Below are 18,837 nucleotides of genomic sequence, written 5' to 3'. Positions count from 1 at the left end.
ACCCCCTCGGTAGGTTGCCGGGTCTAAACACCGACACCTTCCAATTCAAACTAAATGATCAATCCGGAATAATCAAATCACTGACCAGGTCTCTCCAGTCCCAACAAGGGAAAATCAATCCAGTTAGCCAATTGGATCCCTTCCAATTATGTCGAAACCTTTTTAATTACAAGGCCACGATCCCCACCAATCAAATTGATTAATTAAATTGATTGACTAATTGATATATTGATTCATGATCAATCACGGTTAATCCAAAACAATCAGATCGCCAATCACGTTGATTCCTTCCTGTTACTAGTAAAGTGTACGTGCGGCATGCACGTGTAAACAAATATATATGTATATTTCTAAATAATTTTACTTAATAATTTTATATTTATGATAAACTGCACGTACAACATATTAAAAAAATCTAGTACACGATGCAAAATGGAACACCATTGTTGCAAAATTGGACAAGCAAAATGGAAAATAGGAGAACCAAAACGATACAAAAATGGAACACCATTAAGCAGCAAACACTGAACCCTCGTTGTTTATATGCATGTATCGGAGGTATGAGTGGCTGCTCCTGGTTCCAGCTCCACAAGTATTACATCATCAACCAACTTATCATGCATGGCGGCAATCAACGAAGCACTGAAGCACCACGCAATTTAGACCCAACAGCAAAGCCGGCAGACATATAAAGCAGCAATATGACATCAAAATTTAGGAGCTCCAGGTCCTAATCAGCGTAAAGAGCTCCAAAGCATGAACAGGACGACCACGTCGATGCCATCTGCCTTCACTCCCATGCGAGCAGTGCAAACAGCACATGGAAACTGAGAGGTACAAACATTATCTTGTCTTACGCGCAAACAAAATACTGATACTGATGAGCAATCGAGCACCATAGAACGTAAACTAATAAGTAATCTAACTATATTGTAGTGACGACTACATCTATATAGGGTATCCTGAAAAACCTACGTGATTAAAGCTGTTCAAAATCTTTATATTTTCAGGAAATAAATACAAGCAAGATGTAATTCATAGCATGGTTTACACATGGAATAAGATCCTAGTAACATAAGGAACAATGGTAAAACTGGTGTATCTGAACAATGGATGTCTTTGGAGCAGATGGTGAAGTTTACCTAGACAGGGCAATGGCACCCATCAGCGCAGTCGCAAAATATTCGGCTCCCTCGAGGAAATGGCTGCAGCTTCTCCCTCTATAGCTCCTGTCCATTGGTAAACATACTTTACATCGAATTTATGTGAACACCAAAGTTGAAGCTCTTTGCTGATTCTGCTTAGTTCTCATTATATTAAAGATTTACAGCTTCAAGGTGCACAAGTATTTATAAACTCAGATAAAAATATGCAGCAAATTGATAGTAAAAGCACACCTTTGTTTATAGGCTGAATACACCTCTTTGTCGATAGGAAGTTTACCCACCAGAGTAATCAATTTTGCAGGCCCCTATGTGTAATAAATAATAAATAGACGTAGAGAAACAAAGGAAATTAAATAAAAACCAAAATAAACGCACCTATCGGAGGCTACCACCAGTAACAGGTCATAGTGAGTTCAGTACGAAACAAAAATTTATTTAATTGGATATTCTAGGGTAGTACTCCCTCCGTTCTCTTTTAATAGGCATATTTTAAAATTTAAAAAAGTCTTATTCTAGTCCACTATCCATCCGCTTAATGGCTGTCTCGAGCTTCATGCATGACTCTTCATTCTTCCACGTGAGATTGGTTACATAAGCATCAAGGAGTCGAAGCTTTAATGAATCGCTTGTTTACGAGGAATAATTAATGGCATGATTAAATGGATGATAAGTAGTATTGGTTTCTTATTGTGCGAAGAGGAAATAGGACTATCAAAAGAGAATGGAGGGAGTAATAAAGATACAATCGTTTATACTTATTATAGAGATCAAATTGTTGGACGGGGATCATGCAAGCCAGCAGTGTAAAGGAAAATTGCACTAAGTGAAAACATGTGCCCGCTATGGGAAATTGCACCATGTGAAAACATGTGCTTGCTATACAACATGGAATCCTATAGATGCATCATTTAACTGAAGCACAAACCGGCAATTGCTTTCCACTAAAATTCCACTCATGACAGACCAAAAGTAACAGTAATCAACCAGCAAAAGTTATGTAACCTGGCTAAACTTTCATAAAGAGGAAAATGCCATTGCTCAAGAAAACCAAGCAAAAATATTGAGACCGGTAGATATAATTAACTTAGTCCTGCAGGTTAAGGAAAGATATGCAATGGTTTCCACTTTTTACCACTTAAAGTGCGTTTTCATTAAGCACTAAGCATTCTGGCATCATATCAACAATTATTAGCCAACAGTAATTAGGAAATGGACTAAATGGAAAAAAATCTACACCGACTCACCGAGTCACACAATGAGTTTAAAATCTGGCAGGCTTTTCACGGGAGTGTATTGTGATCCTTTACATATACCTTTTTTTTCTACATAACCCTTTTGCCACATATACATTTTTCCATATCGATGAACCTCCTGAACTTAACTCTTCAAATGTCATCATCATCCCATTAAGAGCATTTGAGTCATCTGCTGAGCAAACAAGAATCTTAAATCTGTTCCAATGTCCCGATCGTTTTCCAAAATAAATGAAAACTGTATAAGTACAAGCAAAAGGGTATCAAGTAATTTTACCACAACAGCTCAATCCACATGCAGGTCTGAGCATCACATTTTTCCACACCGGCACATCGCACACCTCCATAGCAAGACCTTCTAAAAAATTGATAACCTAGCCAACCCTGCATCTAGCGATGGGAATGCACCTGGGACCATTCTCAGTCTCACTCTGCATCACAGTTTCACATGAGCATTTTATCAAATAAGCGTTGATAAAATTAAAATTGTGTCTAGGTGAGGGAAATAATCGTGGTGCCATGAATCCGTAGACCATAAAAAAGGCAATGAATGTGCCAGAACAAACTAACCAAGTGGATGGTTTTCGCTAAAGATGGAAAGCAGCCAAATCGAAGAGAGAAATAAAAGAGGATTTTGCAAACCTTGCGATCGTGGCCTCCCACCTGACGAAAGGAAGCTGGGCAAGCCTGCTTGTGGTAGAACGTCCTCCACTTACTACGGCTCCACGTCGGTGTTCCGGTGGTCGAAGAATTTGCACTCCAGCGGAAGCAGCGGGTCGGGTGCGTTGGCATGGCTGCGATGGGGTAGGGCATGTGCGCGAGGCCAGCGGCGTCGTGGACGCGACTGTGCCGCAAGCCAGGAATGCGGGTGGTGGAGCCAGCCGTGACGAGCGCGGAGAAGGAATCAGGCGCGTTCTCGAAGACCTGCGCACCACCGCATGCGGGATCGGCCTTATGCTCTGCTCGGGGGAAAAGAGGGAGGAAGCAGATCAACCTATTTACCTGGAAGATTAGGGAGGACACGGCCGGCGCCGGCGGCAGCGCCGTATGCTCTGCTAGGGAGAAAAAGGTGAGCGGGCTCGAGGAGATGGGGGCAGTGACACGAACTGGTTAAGGCGCGCGTAAGATGGCGAACGGCAGCCTTACCGCGTGGCCCGAGGCTAAACCGCCGAGGACTCCCCGAAGCAAACCAGCGGACGGCAGGCTCGGCGAGAGGGAGCTTCAGGCGGGCGGCGGGCTCGGCGAGAGAGAGGGGTATCGATCAAAGAAGGAAATCGTACGAGATTGAATGAATCAAAGAAGGAAACAAGAGCGTGATGGAAGGGAGGGACGAGCGGCGATGTCGAGCGGGTACGGCGAGCGGGTAAGGCCGAGCGTGCGGTGAAAAACAAAACAGTGAGATTTGGCAGAATTATTTTCCTTCTATTGACTTTTCCGTCTCCCCCTCCTCCTGTCACACTTTATCCTACCTTTTTTTTCATGTTAAGTGGACCCTTTATGAGGAGTACTTTAGGTGGGAGATGATTTCAATTATTTTGAATCTTTATAGCATATATAGATATAGATGTCAAAATCCTTCCAGGTACGAGCACATTGTCCCACCAATAAAATTGATTTATTGACTGGTGATTGATGATAGATAACGGTTAATTCGGAATAATCATATCACCAATCACGTCGAGGCCTTCCAATTATAAACCATATGGCCCTATCAATCAAATTAATTGTTTCCTTTCCGGTCTCTATCTCGCATATATAAGGTGCTTTTCGACCACCCCTCCCCTAAGCCAAATTTGTCCCAGAACTCACTTTTTGAAAGAGTATAGACGATTGTGTTCATTTGTTGCTACGTACTGCTTTTGTGTCTTTTGAGATTGCTATGGTATAGCTTTATGGATCTGAGGTTGATGTAGGTTTTGTTGGTTTGTTAGATCACAGTTTACTCCAATTCATCCATACGGAGCAAGGGAATTATGTTTTGTGTGGCATCCGGTTAGTTATTTTTCAATTCATTAGTAAGAGTATTGGATTTTTTTATTCTTAACATTCCTCCGTCTATTATAATAGTTTAACCTAACATTCCCCGTTATATCCCTGTATAACGATTGACAATTTAAACATTAGTTTGTGTGAGACATCTTTGATAAAAGATATAAACAACAGTAGTTGTATTTATTTATCATGTGTGTATTTATATCATAAACAATAAAGGTTTCGATCGAGTTTATATTTATTATATTTTTTAAATCTGTACTTGTGGCACGGCTATCTCCATCCATTAGTAAAAGAAAATAAATAGGGAAACGACAAACATGAAACATCTGCTCCCCAATGTGACTGGATCGGAGGCGCATCAGCCGCGTGCCTCCGCACCAACACCATATATGCCATCACCCCGGCCGTGCGCGCTCGATCGCACAGAGTGGTGATGCACGCCACCGCCGCGCTGGTGATCCTGCTCTACATCCTGCTCTTCCTTCCGGTGAGGCTGTTGTCCATGCGGGCGTTTGTGAGGGAAGGTCGTGCTCATCGCTGGCGCCTCCTCCGGCATCGGCGAGGTCAGTAACATCTCACCCTGGTGGTGCAAACATCTCGTAGTGATGCTTGCTGAAATTTCCTCGTAAAATACATGCATGAACAGGAGCTTGCCTACCAGTACGCCAAGGAAGGGGCGTGCCTTGCGCTGGTGGCCCGGAGGAAGCAGGCGCTCAAGAGCGTCGCCGCCGCCGCCCTGGAGCGCGGCGCGCCGGACGTCTTCGTCTTCCCGGCCGACGTCACCGACCCCGACCAGTCGAGGCGCGCCGTCGAGGAGACCGTCGCTCACTTCGGCAAACGTTCGCTCATGCTAAGCCCCCTGAATGCAATCTGTAGCTTCTTGGACACACACTAACACAGCCATGTCTCTGATCACTATTTCCTTCAGTGGACCATCTGGTTGCCAATGCCGGCATCTGGTCCAGCTGCTTCTTCGATCAAGTCACCAACATTACTGCCTTCACCAAACTGATGGTACTTAACATAACTTTGCATGTGTAGATGCAACTACTGCTAATTTGCATTATTGCAATTATGCAATACCAGTTGAGATATATCTGTCCTAAGCCACGTTTAGTTTGTCTTAAGTCAAAAAAATAACAAATATACTACTTCCTCCGTCCTATCGTTTTGCTATTTTTAAATTTATAATTTCGCTATGTATGTAGATATAGTGTATATTTAGATAAATAGTAAAAATTATGAACCTCAAAATGGCAAAACGACCTACAATTTGGGACGGAACGAGTACCAAACATATGCACTATCAAAAGATATTCCATGGTGGTTTCAATTAAACAAATTTGGTATTACATATAAATCTACTTAAAATTAAATAGGTTTGACTTAGGACAAATTAAATGTGACGGGTGAAAGAAGCAGAGGGAGTATTATAGTAAGAGGCCATGTTTTGAGCATTCGTTACGCGTTCCAGGATGTGAATTTCTGGGGCTCTGTCTACCCAACCTACTACGCTCTGCCTCACCTGAAGGCCAGCAGCGGGAAACTCGTCGTGTCTTGCTCAGCGGCAGGGACGGTGGCCACGTCGAGGATGGCCTTCTACAACGTAAGCAAAGAAACTGAGATGGATCATTGATCATCTGCCATGTGTACATGTTCGTCGTTCATTTTGGGTTACTGTTAATTCATCTCTACGCATGACACGACACGACACGATGGGCAGGCCAGCAAAGCAGCGGGGCTCAGGTTCTACGAGACGCTGAGAGCCGAGCTGGGCTCGGAGGTCGATCGGCATCACCATACTCACGGCAGGGTACGTGGAGTCCGAGATAACCAAGGGCAAAGGGATGTCCCGCGCCCCGTACAAGCAGGAGGCGACCAGGGGGAGCCGGCCGCTCGGGCAGAGGATCCTGGAGGCCACCGGGGCCAAGAGGCTGTTCCCGCCGTCCTTGCTGCACCCGGTTGTCAAGACGGAGTAGCAGGAGAAAATTGAATGTGCAGCATCAAATGTGTAGCATATCTGCATATGCACATTGTATCATTCACGCGAAAATGCGTAGACTCTTTTCATCAAAAAAAAAATGCGTAGACTCGTCAAGCCGTGCATCCGTTGGTCTGTAGACTCGTCACGCGAAAATGCATATGCACATTACATTCTTCTTTTTATAAGTTTGGGTGATAAACAATCGAACAATCAATGGTACGTACTCCATCCGTTCCAAATTGTAGATCATTTTAGTTTTTTTTAAATTTATAGACATTATTATGCATTTAGATATAATGTATGTCTAGGTGCATAATAATATCTACAATTAGCAACGGAGGGAGTATTCATCATCTCCTTGCGGTTGGTCTGTCTGTTGCCTCCTCCAAATTGGTTTGCTGGATGGGTTTTGTGTGCTGCTTGTTTCGTCCTTGGAGATTAGAAATATATATACAGCACTGTGTTTATTAACCTCGAGTTGTCGTGGTGTACGTAAGATACTTGAGTACCACCCCTGTACGTCGCACCGCTCTCCTCTCAAAACTGAGACCAATTAAGATATATAGACGTAGTGCTGTTCACTGATAGAACGTGACATAGCTAATAAGCAATGAGCACTCTTAATGTCATTTGAAAATTAGTAAGACGAACGTCCCTCAAAAAACAATACAAAGGGTCTCAATAGTTTTCTTTTGAGTGAACTGAAGATGGTAGGCCAGTGACTCAGTATCTCTACTACTAGTACTTAGCACGAGATCATGGCGTGGATCATATAAAATTTTTTTGGCAATACCAAACTTGATACTTTTCACCTTGAATTAGGATACGTATCATGGATACTTTAGTCCCTGTAAGGATTGGGTCGCTTAATTATATGGATTTTTTTCATTATGACTTTTTTTTATTGAATCCATGGCTTGTTAGTTGGAAGTCTTAACTTCGACACACACAACCACATCACATTCCTTGTCCTCCTTTGCTTTATTAGGACACTGATTCTTGATCCTTTGAATTTATTGGCATAACTGCACTAGGGTTGAATGACATCCTGATTGTCGACACGTGGTGTCAATGCTTCTGTATAGCGTGTTGCGCCATTTGGTTTTGGTCCATGCACTATTCAAAGGCACAAAATAGCAAAGCAATGTACTTCCTCCGTTTTAAATTGTAGATCATTTTGGCATTTCTAGATACATAGATTTTATTATGTATTTGGACATAATGGACATCTATGTGCGTAGAAAAAGCAATATATCTCAAAAAGCCAAAACCTCTTACAATTTGGGATGGAGGAAGTATATATAAATTAATAAATGTGTAGCGAGTTGAAAATATGTTTTGGTTATAGTACACGGTGGGAGATCTCGTTCCATTTTGAGGGATATGGTTGTCTCGTTTTGCATTTGGTCGAGGAGATAGAACCATCCATGATAAAGCCCTATTTGGCATAGCTACCAAATAATATTTTGCATAGAGTGATTCTAAATTGATTTTGAAAATGATTCTTAGATATAAACTACGCTAGAGCTGGAAAAAAAGTAGTTCCTCCTAATTCACTCCCTGAATTAGATTCTTCCTCCTTAAATTATATTGTAGAGAATGGAATATAGAATCACTTTTAGAAACAAAATCACTCTCCTAGATAATCACTTCTCGGAGAGAATCAGAAAGCAAGATGAACTTTACTAAACAAGCAATTAGGGATTGGGATGCGGCACCTGACATCCCCTTCTCTCCCTCCTCTGCCCTACTCAAAATTGTCCTCCGCTCTACGTGGTGGCCGCGCTCGCTGACGCTTGGCCTGATCTTGCCTATGGCTGAGAGGTTCGCGTTCGTTGGCCCTAGCTATCGTCGCCCATAGTCACTTCATTCACCTATCCTTTCCCATGTGGCTCGCTGCCCCGTCTCACCTCACCCTCACCCGTGAGACTCGCTGGTGCTACCCACCCTCGTCATCAACACTTTGATCTCTGCCTTCTCTGCTCACCCACCACTAAAAGCTAGGTGTGCGCGAAGCTACTCCTCCCATGAGGGATGGGTTGATTCGGACAGATGGAGCGTGGAATGGTTTTGTTCCCCATCTAATAACTTCCAACCGAACACCTAAATAAATTGGTATCCCATTCCATCACATACTGTAGGCCATGTGCATTGACACCCATAAACGCAAGCTGGTGAACGGTGATAATGTTACTTGAGGCTATAAATAGTTTTTCCGGTGCATGATTCAAAACCATGAAAGATCAAAGGAAATATAGCATCATACAACTGAGCTAGAACAACAAACAAAGGATTAGGCAGAAACTATTGTTGTTTTATTAGGAATTGGAGGTTTGGGAACTTATCCATGTATAATTCATATTTTTCATTGCAATTCAATATTTGTTTAGCCTTGCTAACCTAGCGATATATAATGAAACAAGTATTTATATGAAACTATGCATGAAGTTGCCACTAAGAGGATGATCCTTGCACTCTCAGGTTTTGATCGATTAACCTTGACCGAAATGTCTTTCAGGTATACTCTAGAATTAAGACCGATGCATTATGGTTTAGATTCATGGGACTCTAATTTTCTTTACGTAAATTTATTTTTATTAGTTTTTGTTGATAATGTTTTTAATTTATCGATAATATTTCTTACTTAGCGCATGCCAAGTGCTTGTAGGTTAGCATCAAGATTGAGTCCTTATCCTTATCAAGTTTTGTAATAACTATAGATGGACTGCATAGACTTGTTTTCATTGCTAACATAGTATGGCGATTGATTAGAATTCACTAGGAAATAGGGAGCTGTTTCTATTGGGGATAGGAGATACATTGATTGTTCAGCTCCACCATGACAAAGCAAGCTAAATGAATGAAAAAACTAGATTTTTAAGCCTTGTAAAGCCTGAAAATCGATTGTTCCTAGCAACTGACACCCCTAAGCACATTAAGGTTTCATGGAATCTGGATCTTTAGAATTTGAGTCGTTTTTAAGCCTTGCAAAGCCTGGAAATCGATTGTTCGTAGCAACTGACACCCCTAAGTGCATTAAGGTTTCATGGAATCTGGATCTTCAGAATTTGAGTCGTGCATAGCCAATATTAAAAATTAGGATTTTGATAGCACGTGTATCCCAAAAGAAAGGTAAATGTCCGTATATGGCTAGAAAGTCCCTATAACAAAATTTATATTGTGCTCGTAATGGGTTGGATTTAATCCTACTACATCGACTTGTTATAATGAACATCAATGTGGTTCTTAACAAATTGTTATAAGCTAACTAGTTCCAATAGTATTTGACACTAAAAAAGCAATGACATTGAGTGTTAGCTTCATCGATGCCCGTATAAAAAATGTAAAAAAGGTGTTTAATGGTTCCTCACAAGATAAAAGGTCTTTCATTGCTGGTGTACTTATAATATGTTTCTTGCTAAATTTAATATATAGTAAGTAAGGCCTCGTGTTCCAATCGGGATGAGATGCATTGGGAACGTCTGGTTAAGGATGATGGTAGAAGGATGAGTAGAAGTTGTAAGTAATGCATCGTGATTTCATCGTAGTATAAGCTAGCTTCTTCCTTAGGCCGCAGGAGTTTTCCAGTTGGCAAGACCGACCGAGCAATAATGTGCAAGACTATATAGAGACACTAGCTTGCGGACCAGACTAGATATGTCATGTGATTCTAGCATACATTGGAATGCAAAATGCATGGTTAGAATAAAGTATAAAATGGGAAAAAATTAACTTCATTGCGTATATGCAATTTATAAAAAAGATTATGCAGATTTTTTCCATCACTGCTACAAAAACATTGCTAAAACTAAAACTATCACAGATATTTATCACTACTTGATTACAACGGGAGCTAGCAGTGATAAGCTCCCTAATTATTACAAATCAGCACGAATACCTCCGAAATTAAACTATCCATGCTACTGTACTTCGTTAAGTATCAGAGTTGATGGATAAGCAGACAGAAGTTGTAAGTTGTGCATTGTGCATCGTGATTCCACCGTACTATATGCATTGGGCCGCGAGAACTTTCCGGTGGATACGTAGGACCGAGCAATGTGCAAGACTCTTTACATATACTTCTGGACAAGACTAGATATGATATCCTTTTAGCATATACTAGTCAGGTTGGCGCGCGATACGCGCCTATACAAAAGATATTAACCTGAAATAATGATAAAAAGTGAACTTATTACCTTATTATGCTCAAAGTAGCATCGCATCATGCATCGAACCAAATAAAAATATAAAATATAATCTAAAATTGAATTGTTCGCATCCAATATTAAATCGAAACAATTTTTTTATCATAATGATCATTCGAGCACTGTATAACTTTTTGCGTACGAATTCACTGACTTTTGGGCGTTAGATATAGCTAAAAGATTGACAACCGATTTCTAGTTTTGATAGAAATAAAAGATAAAATTAGCAACGAGTGAACAACTCAATCATATTTTGCGAGTTTATAATATGAAAGTATTGTCAAAAAGTAGTAAGGCTATGTTGATGCTCGCTATTGACACACTTTTACCCTTGTTCATCTTCAATAATGACATAAATTTAATACCTAAACTATTGATCACACCTAATAAATCGGTCATTTTCACATGTGCAACATATTTTGGAGGATGTTATATTTTTGCAGGAAATTGGATCTAAAAGTATATTTTTGGATAAAGCACTGAACGAGCATCGAACCAGACGAAGACGGAGGCCAACGGGCCCAAGAAGGGTCTAGGTTGATTGGCGTAGAGGAGCCTAGGCTGATCTGAGCCTTCCGACGCCCATCTTTAGCAAGCAATCCTCCGAGAAGATTTAAGGACTAAGTTTGTGAAGATATAGCAAGAATCACTTCGGGATCAAAGACGAATCAAAGAAGATCAAGCGAAGATTTGGAAAGTCATTGAAGATCAATCTTATCCCGAAGCAACCAACGTGCCAAGCCCATGTGCAAGTGAAAATAAGACTTCAAAGTACCAGAGAAGACTTGGGGATGAAACAGGACACGAGAGGGCAAAAGGAAGGCCCAGGGCGATCGGCCTGGGGGTTTCCTTCACCCCCTCGCCTTTCAATTTTTGCCATGCACTCTCTAGACTATAAATACCCCAAAAATCCATCGAGCCCCATATATAGAAGATGACATACTCAACATGAAGCAGCAGAGAAGCAGAAAGAGCTTGAGGGACACCTCTCCGGAGAGCCGAGGGCCGTGCAGTTGCTAGGGGCTAACGTAGGCGAACCTCTGCTGGCGTGATCACCCTACGAGGAAGACTACGCTGGAGTTCTGGAGCTAGAAGTCATCAAGATCAAGGTAGAATCCTAGTGGTGATCTTGTGATGTACAATCATTCATGGTGAAGTAATATCTGTGTTCATGTTCTTAGCGATCTAAATATCTTCTTTGATGGTTTTATGCTTATTCGGGTTTGCTTGGTTTTCAATCTAGGAATCGATGATAGATTGTCTAGGGTGTTGTCGTGGTGACCAGATTTGCATGTCTGATCTACCGATGAGTATGACATGTTCTTATGACCATGCCCTTAACCTGCTTGCGCTGATAGAGGTGATCATGACAAGATCTTTCTTGTGTAAGGTGGAGGGTTTCGGGAGGTGTAGATTTAAAGATGTTTTTTACTGAGATCATATCTGTGTTGCTTTGTTATCCATGCTCATAATTACAACATATGCATAGTCTAGGTTGCTCTAGATTGGTTATCTTTGCTCTATCTGTTATCTGTCTGTATATGCTTAGTAGATTGGATATGAATCTCTCATAAACACCAAGTTAATACTAACAATGCTAGTTGAAATAGATGTTGTGCTATAAGTTTCATGGATTGATAAACCTTGGGAGAATACTCTGAAGGAAGAGCTACAACTAATCCGTACGCTTGCGGTTCATAACTTGACGTGCTAACAGCGGTTAACAGGCTACCATAGTTGAATATAGTATACAAAGTTTAGTTATTATTTTATACATGGAAATAAATTAAATATATTTTATACTTAACTAATATTGATAATTTTTTTAAGAAAGATCATGAGACCCACTCAACAAATACCGTGGGCCTCACTGAAGAGTACGTGGGTCCTACTTGAATGTGTGTGGGTCCCACCTAGGGATGGTAATGAATCATGGTCCTTCTGTCTCCTTCACGATCCAGCACATCTATTTTTAGCTCAAAATTGTATAGTGTATTTAATAACTCCAGCTCTTATTGAGGCCGATCCTTGAATTTGCTAGGCTAAATTAGATGGCTCTTTACCATCCTAGTCCCACCTCCCACTCGAGAATACGTGGGTCCCAGGTGGAGCCAGGATGTAAGAGGAGCCTTCAAACCTACTTCTTTTGTCCCGCAAAAAGTATCCCATTGATTCTATCCTAAGTCCATCTTATGTTTGACCAAGTTTATATAAAAATATATCAATGTTTTTGATGTCTAAGCAAGTTTTATTAGATTCGTTATGAAATATATTTTCATAGCATACCTATTTAGTGTTACAAATATTGATACTTTTTATTGTAAACTTGATCGAACTTGATCAATCTAAATGGACATTCTTTACGGGACGAAGGGAGTAGGAGTTTCAGAATATGCATATTCCACTCAAATTCGTATACATGCTCATTAAACCAGTAACCAAATCGTAGCATACCGAAATTTGTCTTTAAAAAAAGAAGAAGAAATATACTCGGACTAGCGTACTGGATCCGTTTCGACTCCCGGCCCAGCCCAGCCCAAAATAAAATCCGGGACCCTAGACGCTAGAAGAGCCTCCTCCACTGACTTGAACCCACCACAGCAGAAGAAGCGAGACACCCGAACCTGAAACGAGTCGATTCGTCGCGATGGCATCTCGTCTCGTTGCGGCGGCGGCGTCCTCCACTTCCTCCCCCCTCGCCCGCCTAGTCTCTCGCCGCGGCCTCGCCGGTGCCGCAGGTACACCTTCCCCTTCCCCTTTCCTCCCTCCCTCCCAGATCCGGGAGTCGCATGCGCCGGTCGTTTGGATCGGGGGCCCTATTGGGCCGTTCCTGGATCCGTTTCGCCAGGTCCCTTGGCTGCGATTTGATATGGGATTCGATGCGGTTAGACTATTAGATGTCCATGCGAAGATCGTCCTGCGATTAATCGGCGCTTTTTTACTTGTTTTTTTTCTTTTTTGGGCAACATGTCGTCGCGATTGATGGTTTACCTTGCTGATGATGGGTTCATTTCGTGTGCTTGCTAGACGGCCATGGGCCTGCGAAGGTGCCCTTATGGAAGGACCCGATGAGCCCGAGCAAGTGGAAGGAAGAGCACGTGAGTTTCCCCTCTGAATATCTTGTTTTAATCCGTTGCATCTAGTGGCATTTGAGTTATTGACGTTCATCGTGCTTGGAGTAGAGGTACAATTAGTGAAAGGAGCGTATGTTTTCCTTGCACAGATTATTTCATAAAAGTTGCATTTCCCTTGCGTGATGTAGCATAAATTATGTATTCTTGCTTGTGTTATGACAACATGGAGGATTATATATCGTCCTGAGCAAGCACAGTTTTCCTTGTTTGCACTTTAGGAGAGTTGGTTGTCTAATGAACTCATGAATTCTCTTGATGAGAGTCAGTCACATTATTCATGAATTCATTTGCGTGCTTACGAAAAGCTGTAGAACCCTCGGCTGGCCGGCACCAGCAGAAGTTCAGGGAACGGGATAGTGTCATCCTGAGCTTCGTTTTTATTCCAAACGGTTGTTGATCTCCCATGTAATAGCTAACAAACTGTTAACCGTGTGCGTGCGCCCAGACGGCCCGCGTTGTACTAAGTTTTTACATCATCTTCTTAATACAAAGATACGCAGCTCTCCTGCGTATTCACGAAAAAAAACGAAAAGCTGTTGAATATCCTATGGGTGAAAACTGCATAAGTTCTGGTAGTCCTGTTCCTTTTGGTCTCACAGATATTACAGGTCTTATAACTGTTTGTTGCCTTTCATCACCGCGATCGATATTTCTTTTAGCTTGCGGTATTGATTCCTGTTGATTGAAAACAAGATTTGATTCCAATATTATGTACCTTAACAAATGCATTTCATAGTGACATTCATTAAAATGACTGGCACTGCATGCACTTTCTTTAGCTATAATTCTTCATTGCAGTACTAGATTTCTTACGTGCATGTATCATTGAACTTCTTTCTAGATGACGTTGATCCATCTTGAAAGTGTCATGTTTCATGTAAAGTACTTTGTCTATGCACCTCTGGTTGATTGCAATTACCCAACATGCATGCCTCTAGCCAAATTATGTTGACTTGTAGTGTTTCGAAAGCCAGTGAATGTTTCACCTCCTCCCTGTTTTCCCTGTCCTACCACTCCACATGTATGCAAGGCTAGGCAGGTTAGCACCTAGTGATTTTTAATTACTCCTTGTTGGTGTTAACTCTAAACAATAACTGACCAAAACCAATCTATACTTGCTTACCTTTATTTAAACATATTAATATGAAGCTAGACCTCTGGTCCAATTTTGCAGTTTTGCTTTGTAAAAATAAATAAATTTTGTGCTATAGTTAATTTTAGGAACTTCATATATGCTCAGGCTCAGCCAAGCATTGTCCTTGTGCAGTTGATTTATGTCTTACAGTGGTTTTGTTATATGATATCTGCTGCATTTGATTTTCTATATGGTTCTGTAATTTTGTTTACACGGTCTGCTTCTGATTGTGTTTTTACATTACATCAATGATAGTTGAATTTTGTTATCTCCAAAAGAATATAAGTTCAGTTTAAATAGTTTTTTATTTTTTGGGCACTCGACTGCATGTCTGTTGAAATTAGTTTTCTTGCTTTCTGTCATCATGCAGTTTGTGCTAGCCAGCTTGTCTATGTGGGGTGCTGTTATTTATGGTGGTATCAAGTTTTTCACTGGGGGGAAGAAGGAAGACAAGGCAGAGGTACTTTTGAACATTTAATTGTTTATAGTAAAGCTCGAACTAGTCTCTAGGAATTAATTAGTCACTTGGTTATGGTTATGGTTATGGTTAGTGATTGAGCAGAAATAGCTTGTTGAAACTAAAGTCTTGCTTCCTGTGCTATGAAAATTAAGCTCTGTATCTCAATGCACTAACTATAGCTTTTGTTTTTATTCTAATACTGTTTCAAAAATATGATATTCCATTACAGGCGGCTCCAGCACAGGCGGCATAGTTGGTTGCACCAGAGTTGTACCACCTTTCTGCGGCCAAGCAACTATGTCAAATAAAAAGAAATGTTATGTTGTGCTTTCAAGTTGTTGACGACAAATTGTGGCAACCAGAGATTTTGATTTATGTAGGCAAGATTTGGAGAAGCTACACTTACTCTCAGCCACCATTGAATAATCTTGCGGCAGTGTAACTAAATGTTAGCGGACACTGCAGGTGTTGTACTTGTTTTTCGCAATTGATTAATTGATGTTTTAATTTCTGTTGCCACCTACATTTTTTCTTGCTCCCTCTGTACTTGAAGCATGCTCTGCACGCCATACTTCATTATTGGTTTGTCACTAAGCTATCAGTTTGAGACTTTGAGTGGTGCGCCTGCGGGCGGCGATACGGACGTCTATACGAGCAAGGACAATCGTGACATGCTTTTGCCCAATTCATCTGCAGATCGAAAAATGCTAGCTGAAAAAGGACGAGACCCAAAGTAGAATTAGATTTATTTCACAAAAAAGCAGAATTGGCGGAGTCGTGCTGTGATAGCGATCGTATTCGCAATTTGCGGGGTTTCTATTCTTGAATTTGGGTCAAAATTGTTGAAACAAAATAATTTTCATTTTCGTGTGAAGAAAATACGTGATTATATATAAGGCTTTGGCCCATTGGCGAAGCCCGAGATGCTCTGAACCGGGTGGTTATATGTTGCGCCCCGGCGGCCCATTCTTCCGTTGCAAGATGCGAAGCTCGAAATCCTCTGAGGATCGATCGGGCGGGTGGTTACATGCTGGGCCCCTTTGACCCATTCTTCTGTTGCAAGATGCGAAGGTATAAGCTTGTCGGTGAAAAATTGTCTTAAAAAAAGGCTGGCCCGTGGAAAAAATATGCAATTTGTATTATAAACTCCATATAAAATTGCACGCACGGGAAAGACCAAACCAGTTATCTGGGCTGCGAAGTTATTCACGGTTAGCACAGAATTTAGAAAAAACTATTTTGCCGATATGCACCGGAATGGCAGGTATTCCAGGGAATTTCAGCGAATTGGTCAAAGGCCACGGGGTGACGCACGGCTCGAGACGAGACGCAGTGCAAGCCACTTTTGGCTGAAGTAGAGCTTGTTTAGATCTTAGGCTTAAGTTATCACATCAAATATTCGGATACTAATTAAAAGGAGTAAATATGATTTAATTATAAAACTAATTGCAGAAGCTCTGAGTTCATTTGTGAGACGAATCTATTAAGCCTAATTAATTCATCATTAGCAATGATTACTGTAGCATCACATTGTCAAATCATGGATTAATTAGACTTAATAGATTCGTCTCGCGAATTAGCCTTCATCTGTAAATTAGTTTTATAATTAACCTATATTTAGTACTTCTAATTAGTATCCAGATATCACAGTTAGAACTGTCCTATGAAACAAACGCCCACTAATCGTGTGCACTGATCTCGCGGTGAGTGTGACCCATATACACACACGGGCGGGCACGGCCGCCGACGAACGCGGTGTGGACCAGCGCGTGGCGTATTGGCGTGCACATGATGGTGTCCGATCCGTGCGACCGTGTCCCCCTGGAACCCTCGTGAACGTCAACGCCACTGCACGTTTCACCCAAGTTTGCACAATACGCAACACAAATATTGGGGCCTGCATCATGCGAGCTGGAGATCAAAGGATCGCGTACTCGTCGGCCCTTGGCCCTGGAGATCAAAGGACAGTGACTCAACGACAGTGATTTCCCGTTAAAAGAAAAAACTATTGGTAGTTGTTAGTTGTTACCACGACGACCTGCTTGGTAAAAGGAAATAAAAAGAAGATGGGTCACGAGAACTCCTGTTGTCCTGAACGTCAGATGCATAGTCGTGCTGCTGTACTTGGGCGTGGAAAACGACAGTATGCGAGACCAGAAGGCTTCAAAGTAAAAGATGCACGTGAACCCCCCGCCCCGACCCCACGAACTACGCAGCCTCGCAGGCCCAGCCACTGGCTGGAGCACCGATCCTATCCACGGGGAGACGGAGCGGATAACAGCACGAGGCCTCTCCGTCTTTTCCGTTCCTTCCGTATCCCGTGTGGCCTTGTCCGTAGCGTCCATACACACATGCTGCTTGTCCTCACGCCATCAGACTACTCCCCGGATGCCTCCGGGTCTGGGACCTGACACCTCTGAATGGCACGAGTCTTCCAGACTATCTGTAACCTTGGCAACCAGATGAAAATCAGGGTCAAATTTGGAGCTGAAACCGGATGAATTTCTAGAGCAGCCATCCCATTCGAAGCAGGATATTTTTTTTTCCCAAGCGGTGACGAAATCAGAAGAGGTACAGCTATGCCATAGGAAAGAAGGGCAGCTATCAGTGACCTTGCTCTTGTCGCCATCGTCCTGGAATCCAAAGAGAGTGCAGGGCGGTCATGGACGTACACACCAACACCACACACACAGATCCAACTGCTTTCCGTTGCAAAGCCTTTACGGGACGGATCAACAGTTGATGCACACGAGGCGGCAATAACTACTACATTTAATGTTGAAAAAAAAAACTTACTACTACATTGCATGCGTGGCAAATCGAATCAATACAGCTTATTGTTTGTTATTTCGGGATGCACACAATGACACACCACACAGAGCTATCAGCCTGTCGTCTCTTCTGGAAAATGGTTTTCTGCGAAACCGTGTGCTCAAGGTGGACAATGACATTGTACTGGCGGGCACTGGAAGGTAACGGACAAGATCCATGACTCATGATTCACGAACACAAGCAAGCTGCCAAGGGCTACACCACCAGCTAAGGCCATGTTTAGTTACCTCCCAACTCCTAACTTTGACACTATGCAAAAAGAAGATTCCCCATCACATCAAACTTGCGGTACATGTATGGAGTACTAAATGTAGACGAAATTAAAAACTAATTGCACAGTTTTGTTGTACTTTGCGAGACGAATCTTTTGAGCCTAATTAGTCAATATTTGGACAATAATTCACAAATACAAACGAAACGCTACAGTATGCTACAGTGCTGGAACAGGAATTTTGCATCTCCCAAATTGGCCAACTAAACAAGGCCTAAAGATAATCATGAGCTTATAGCATACATATTCGAGTGATGGCATGCTTCTGTGGGTCTCAAGATAATCAGCCTTGTTAAGTCGCCGCATGCGGTTTGTGAATCGTGATGCAGGGGCCGGGCCGGGGTGGCGCTGGCTGATGATGATGAGTCAGAAAGCTGATAGGCACATGCTGCGTCCTTACAA

General features: G+C 41.9%; 1 protein-coding gene and 1 pseudogene across 1 annotated transcript; both read left to right on the top strand.

The window, feature by feature from the left end:
- Window positions 1-4,847: 4,847 nt before the first annotated feature.
- Window positions 4,848-9,481, top strand: LOC117835277 (11-beta-hydroxysteroid dehydrogenase 1A-like; annotated as a pseudogene).
- Window positions 9,482-13,190: 3,709 nt separating this feature from the next.
- LOC117840881 (uncharacterized) lies at window positions 13,191-15,855 on the top strand. Its single transcript, XM_034721415.2, has 4 exons — window positions 13,191-13,341; window positions 13,631-13,701; window positions 15,243-15,332; window positions 15,562-15,855. The coding sequence occupies exons 1-4, from the start codon at window positions 13,251-13,253 to the stop codon at window positions 15,583-15,585; spliced, it is 276 nt and encodes a 91-aa protein (XP_034577306.1). The 5' UTR covers window positions 13,191-13,250; the 3' UTR covers window positions 15,586-15,855.
- The last annotated feature ends 2,982 nt before the right edge of the window (window positions 15,856-18,837 follow it).

This window comes from Setaria viridis, chromosome 9, assembly GCF_005286985.2.
Source record: "Setaria viridis chromosome 9, Setaria_viridis_v4.0, whole genome shotgun sequence".
Classification (NCBI taxonomy): Eukaryota; Viridiplantae; Streptophyta; class Magnoliopsida; order Poales; family Poaceae; genus Setaria; species Setaria viridis.
This window is presented reverse-complemented; position numbering and strand designations above follow the sequence as displayed.

Coding starts and splice junctions, on each gene's coding strand:
- LOC117840881 (XM_034721415.2), top strand. CDS start 13,251: ATGGCATCTCGTCTCGTTGCGGCGGCGGCGTCCTCCACTTCCTCCCCC. Junction 13,342..13,630: donor CGGCCTCGCCGGTGCCGCAG/GTACACCTTCCC, acceptor TGTGCTTGCTAG/ACGGCCATGGGCCTGCGAAG. Junction 15,333..15,561: donor AGAAGGAAGACAAGGCAGAG/GTACTTTTGAAC, acceptor ATTCCATTACAG/GCGGCTCCAGCACAGGCGGC.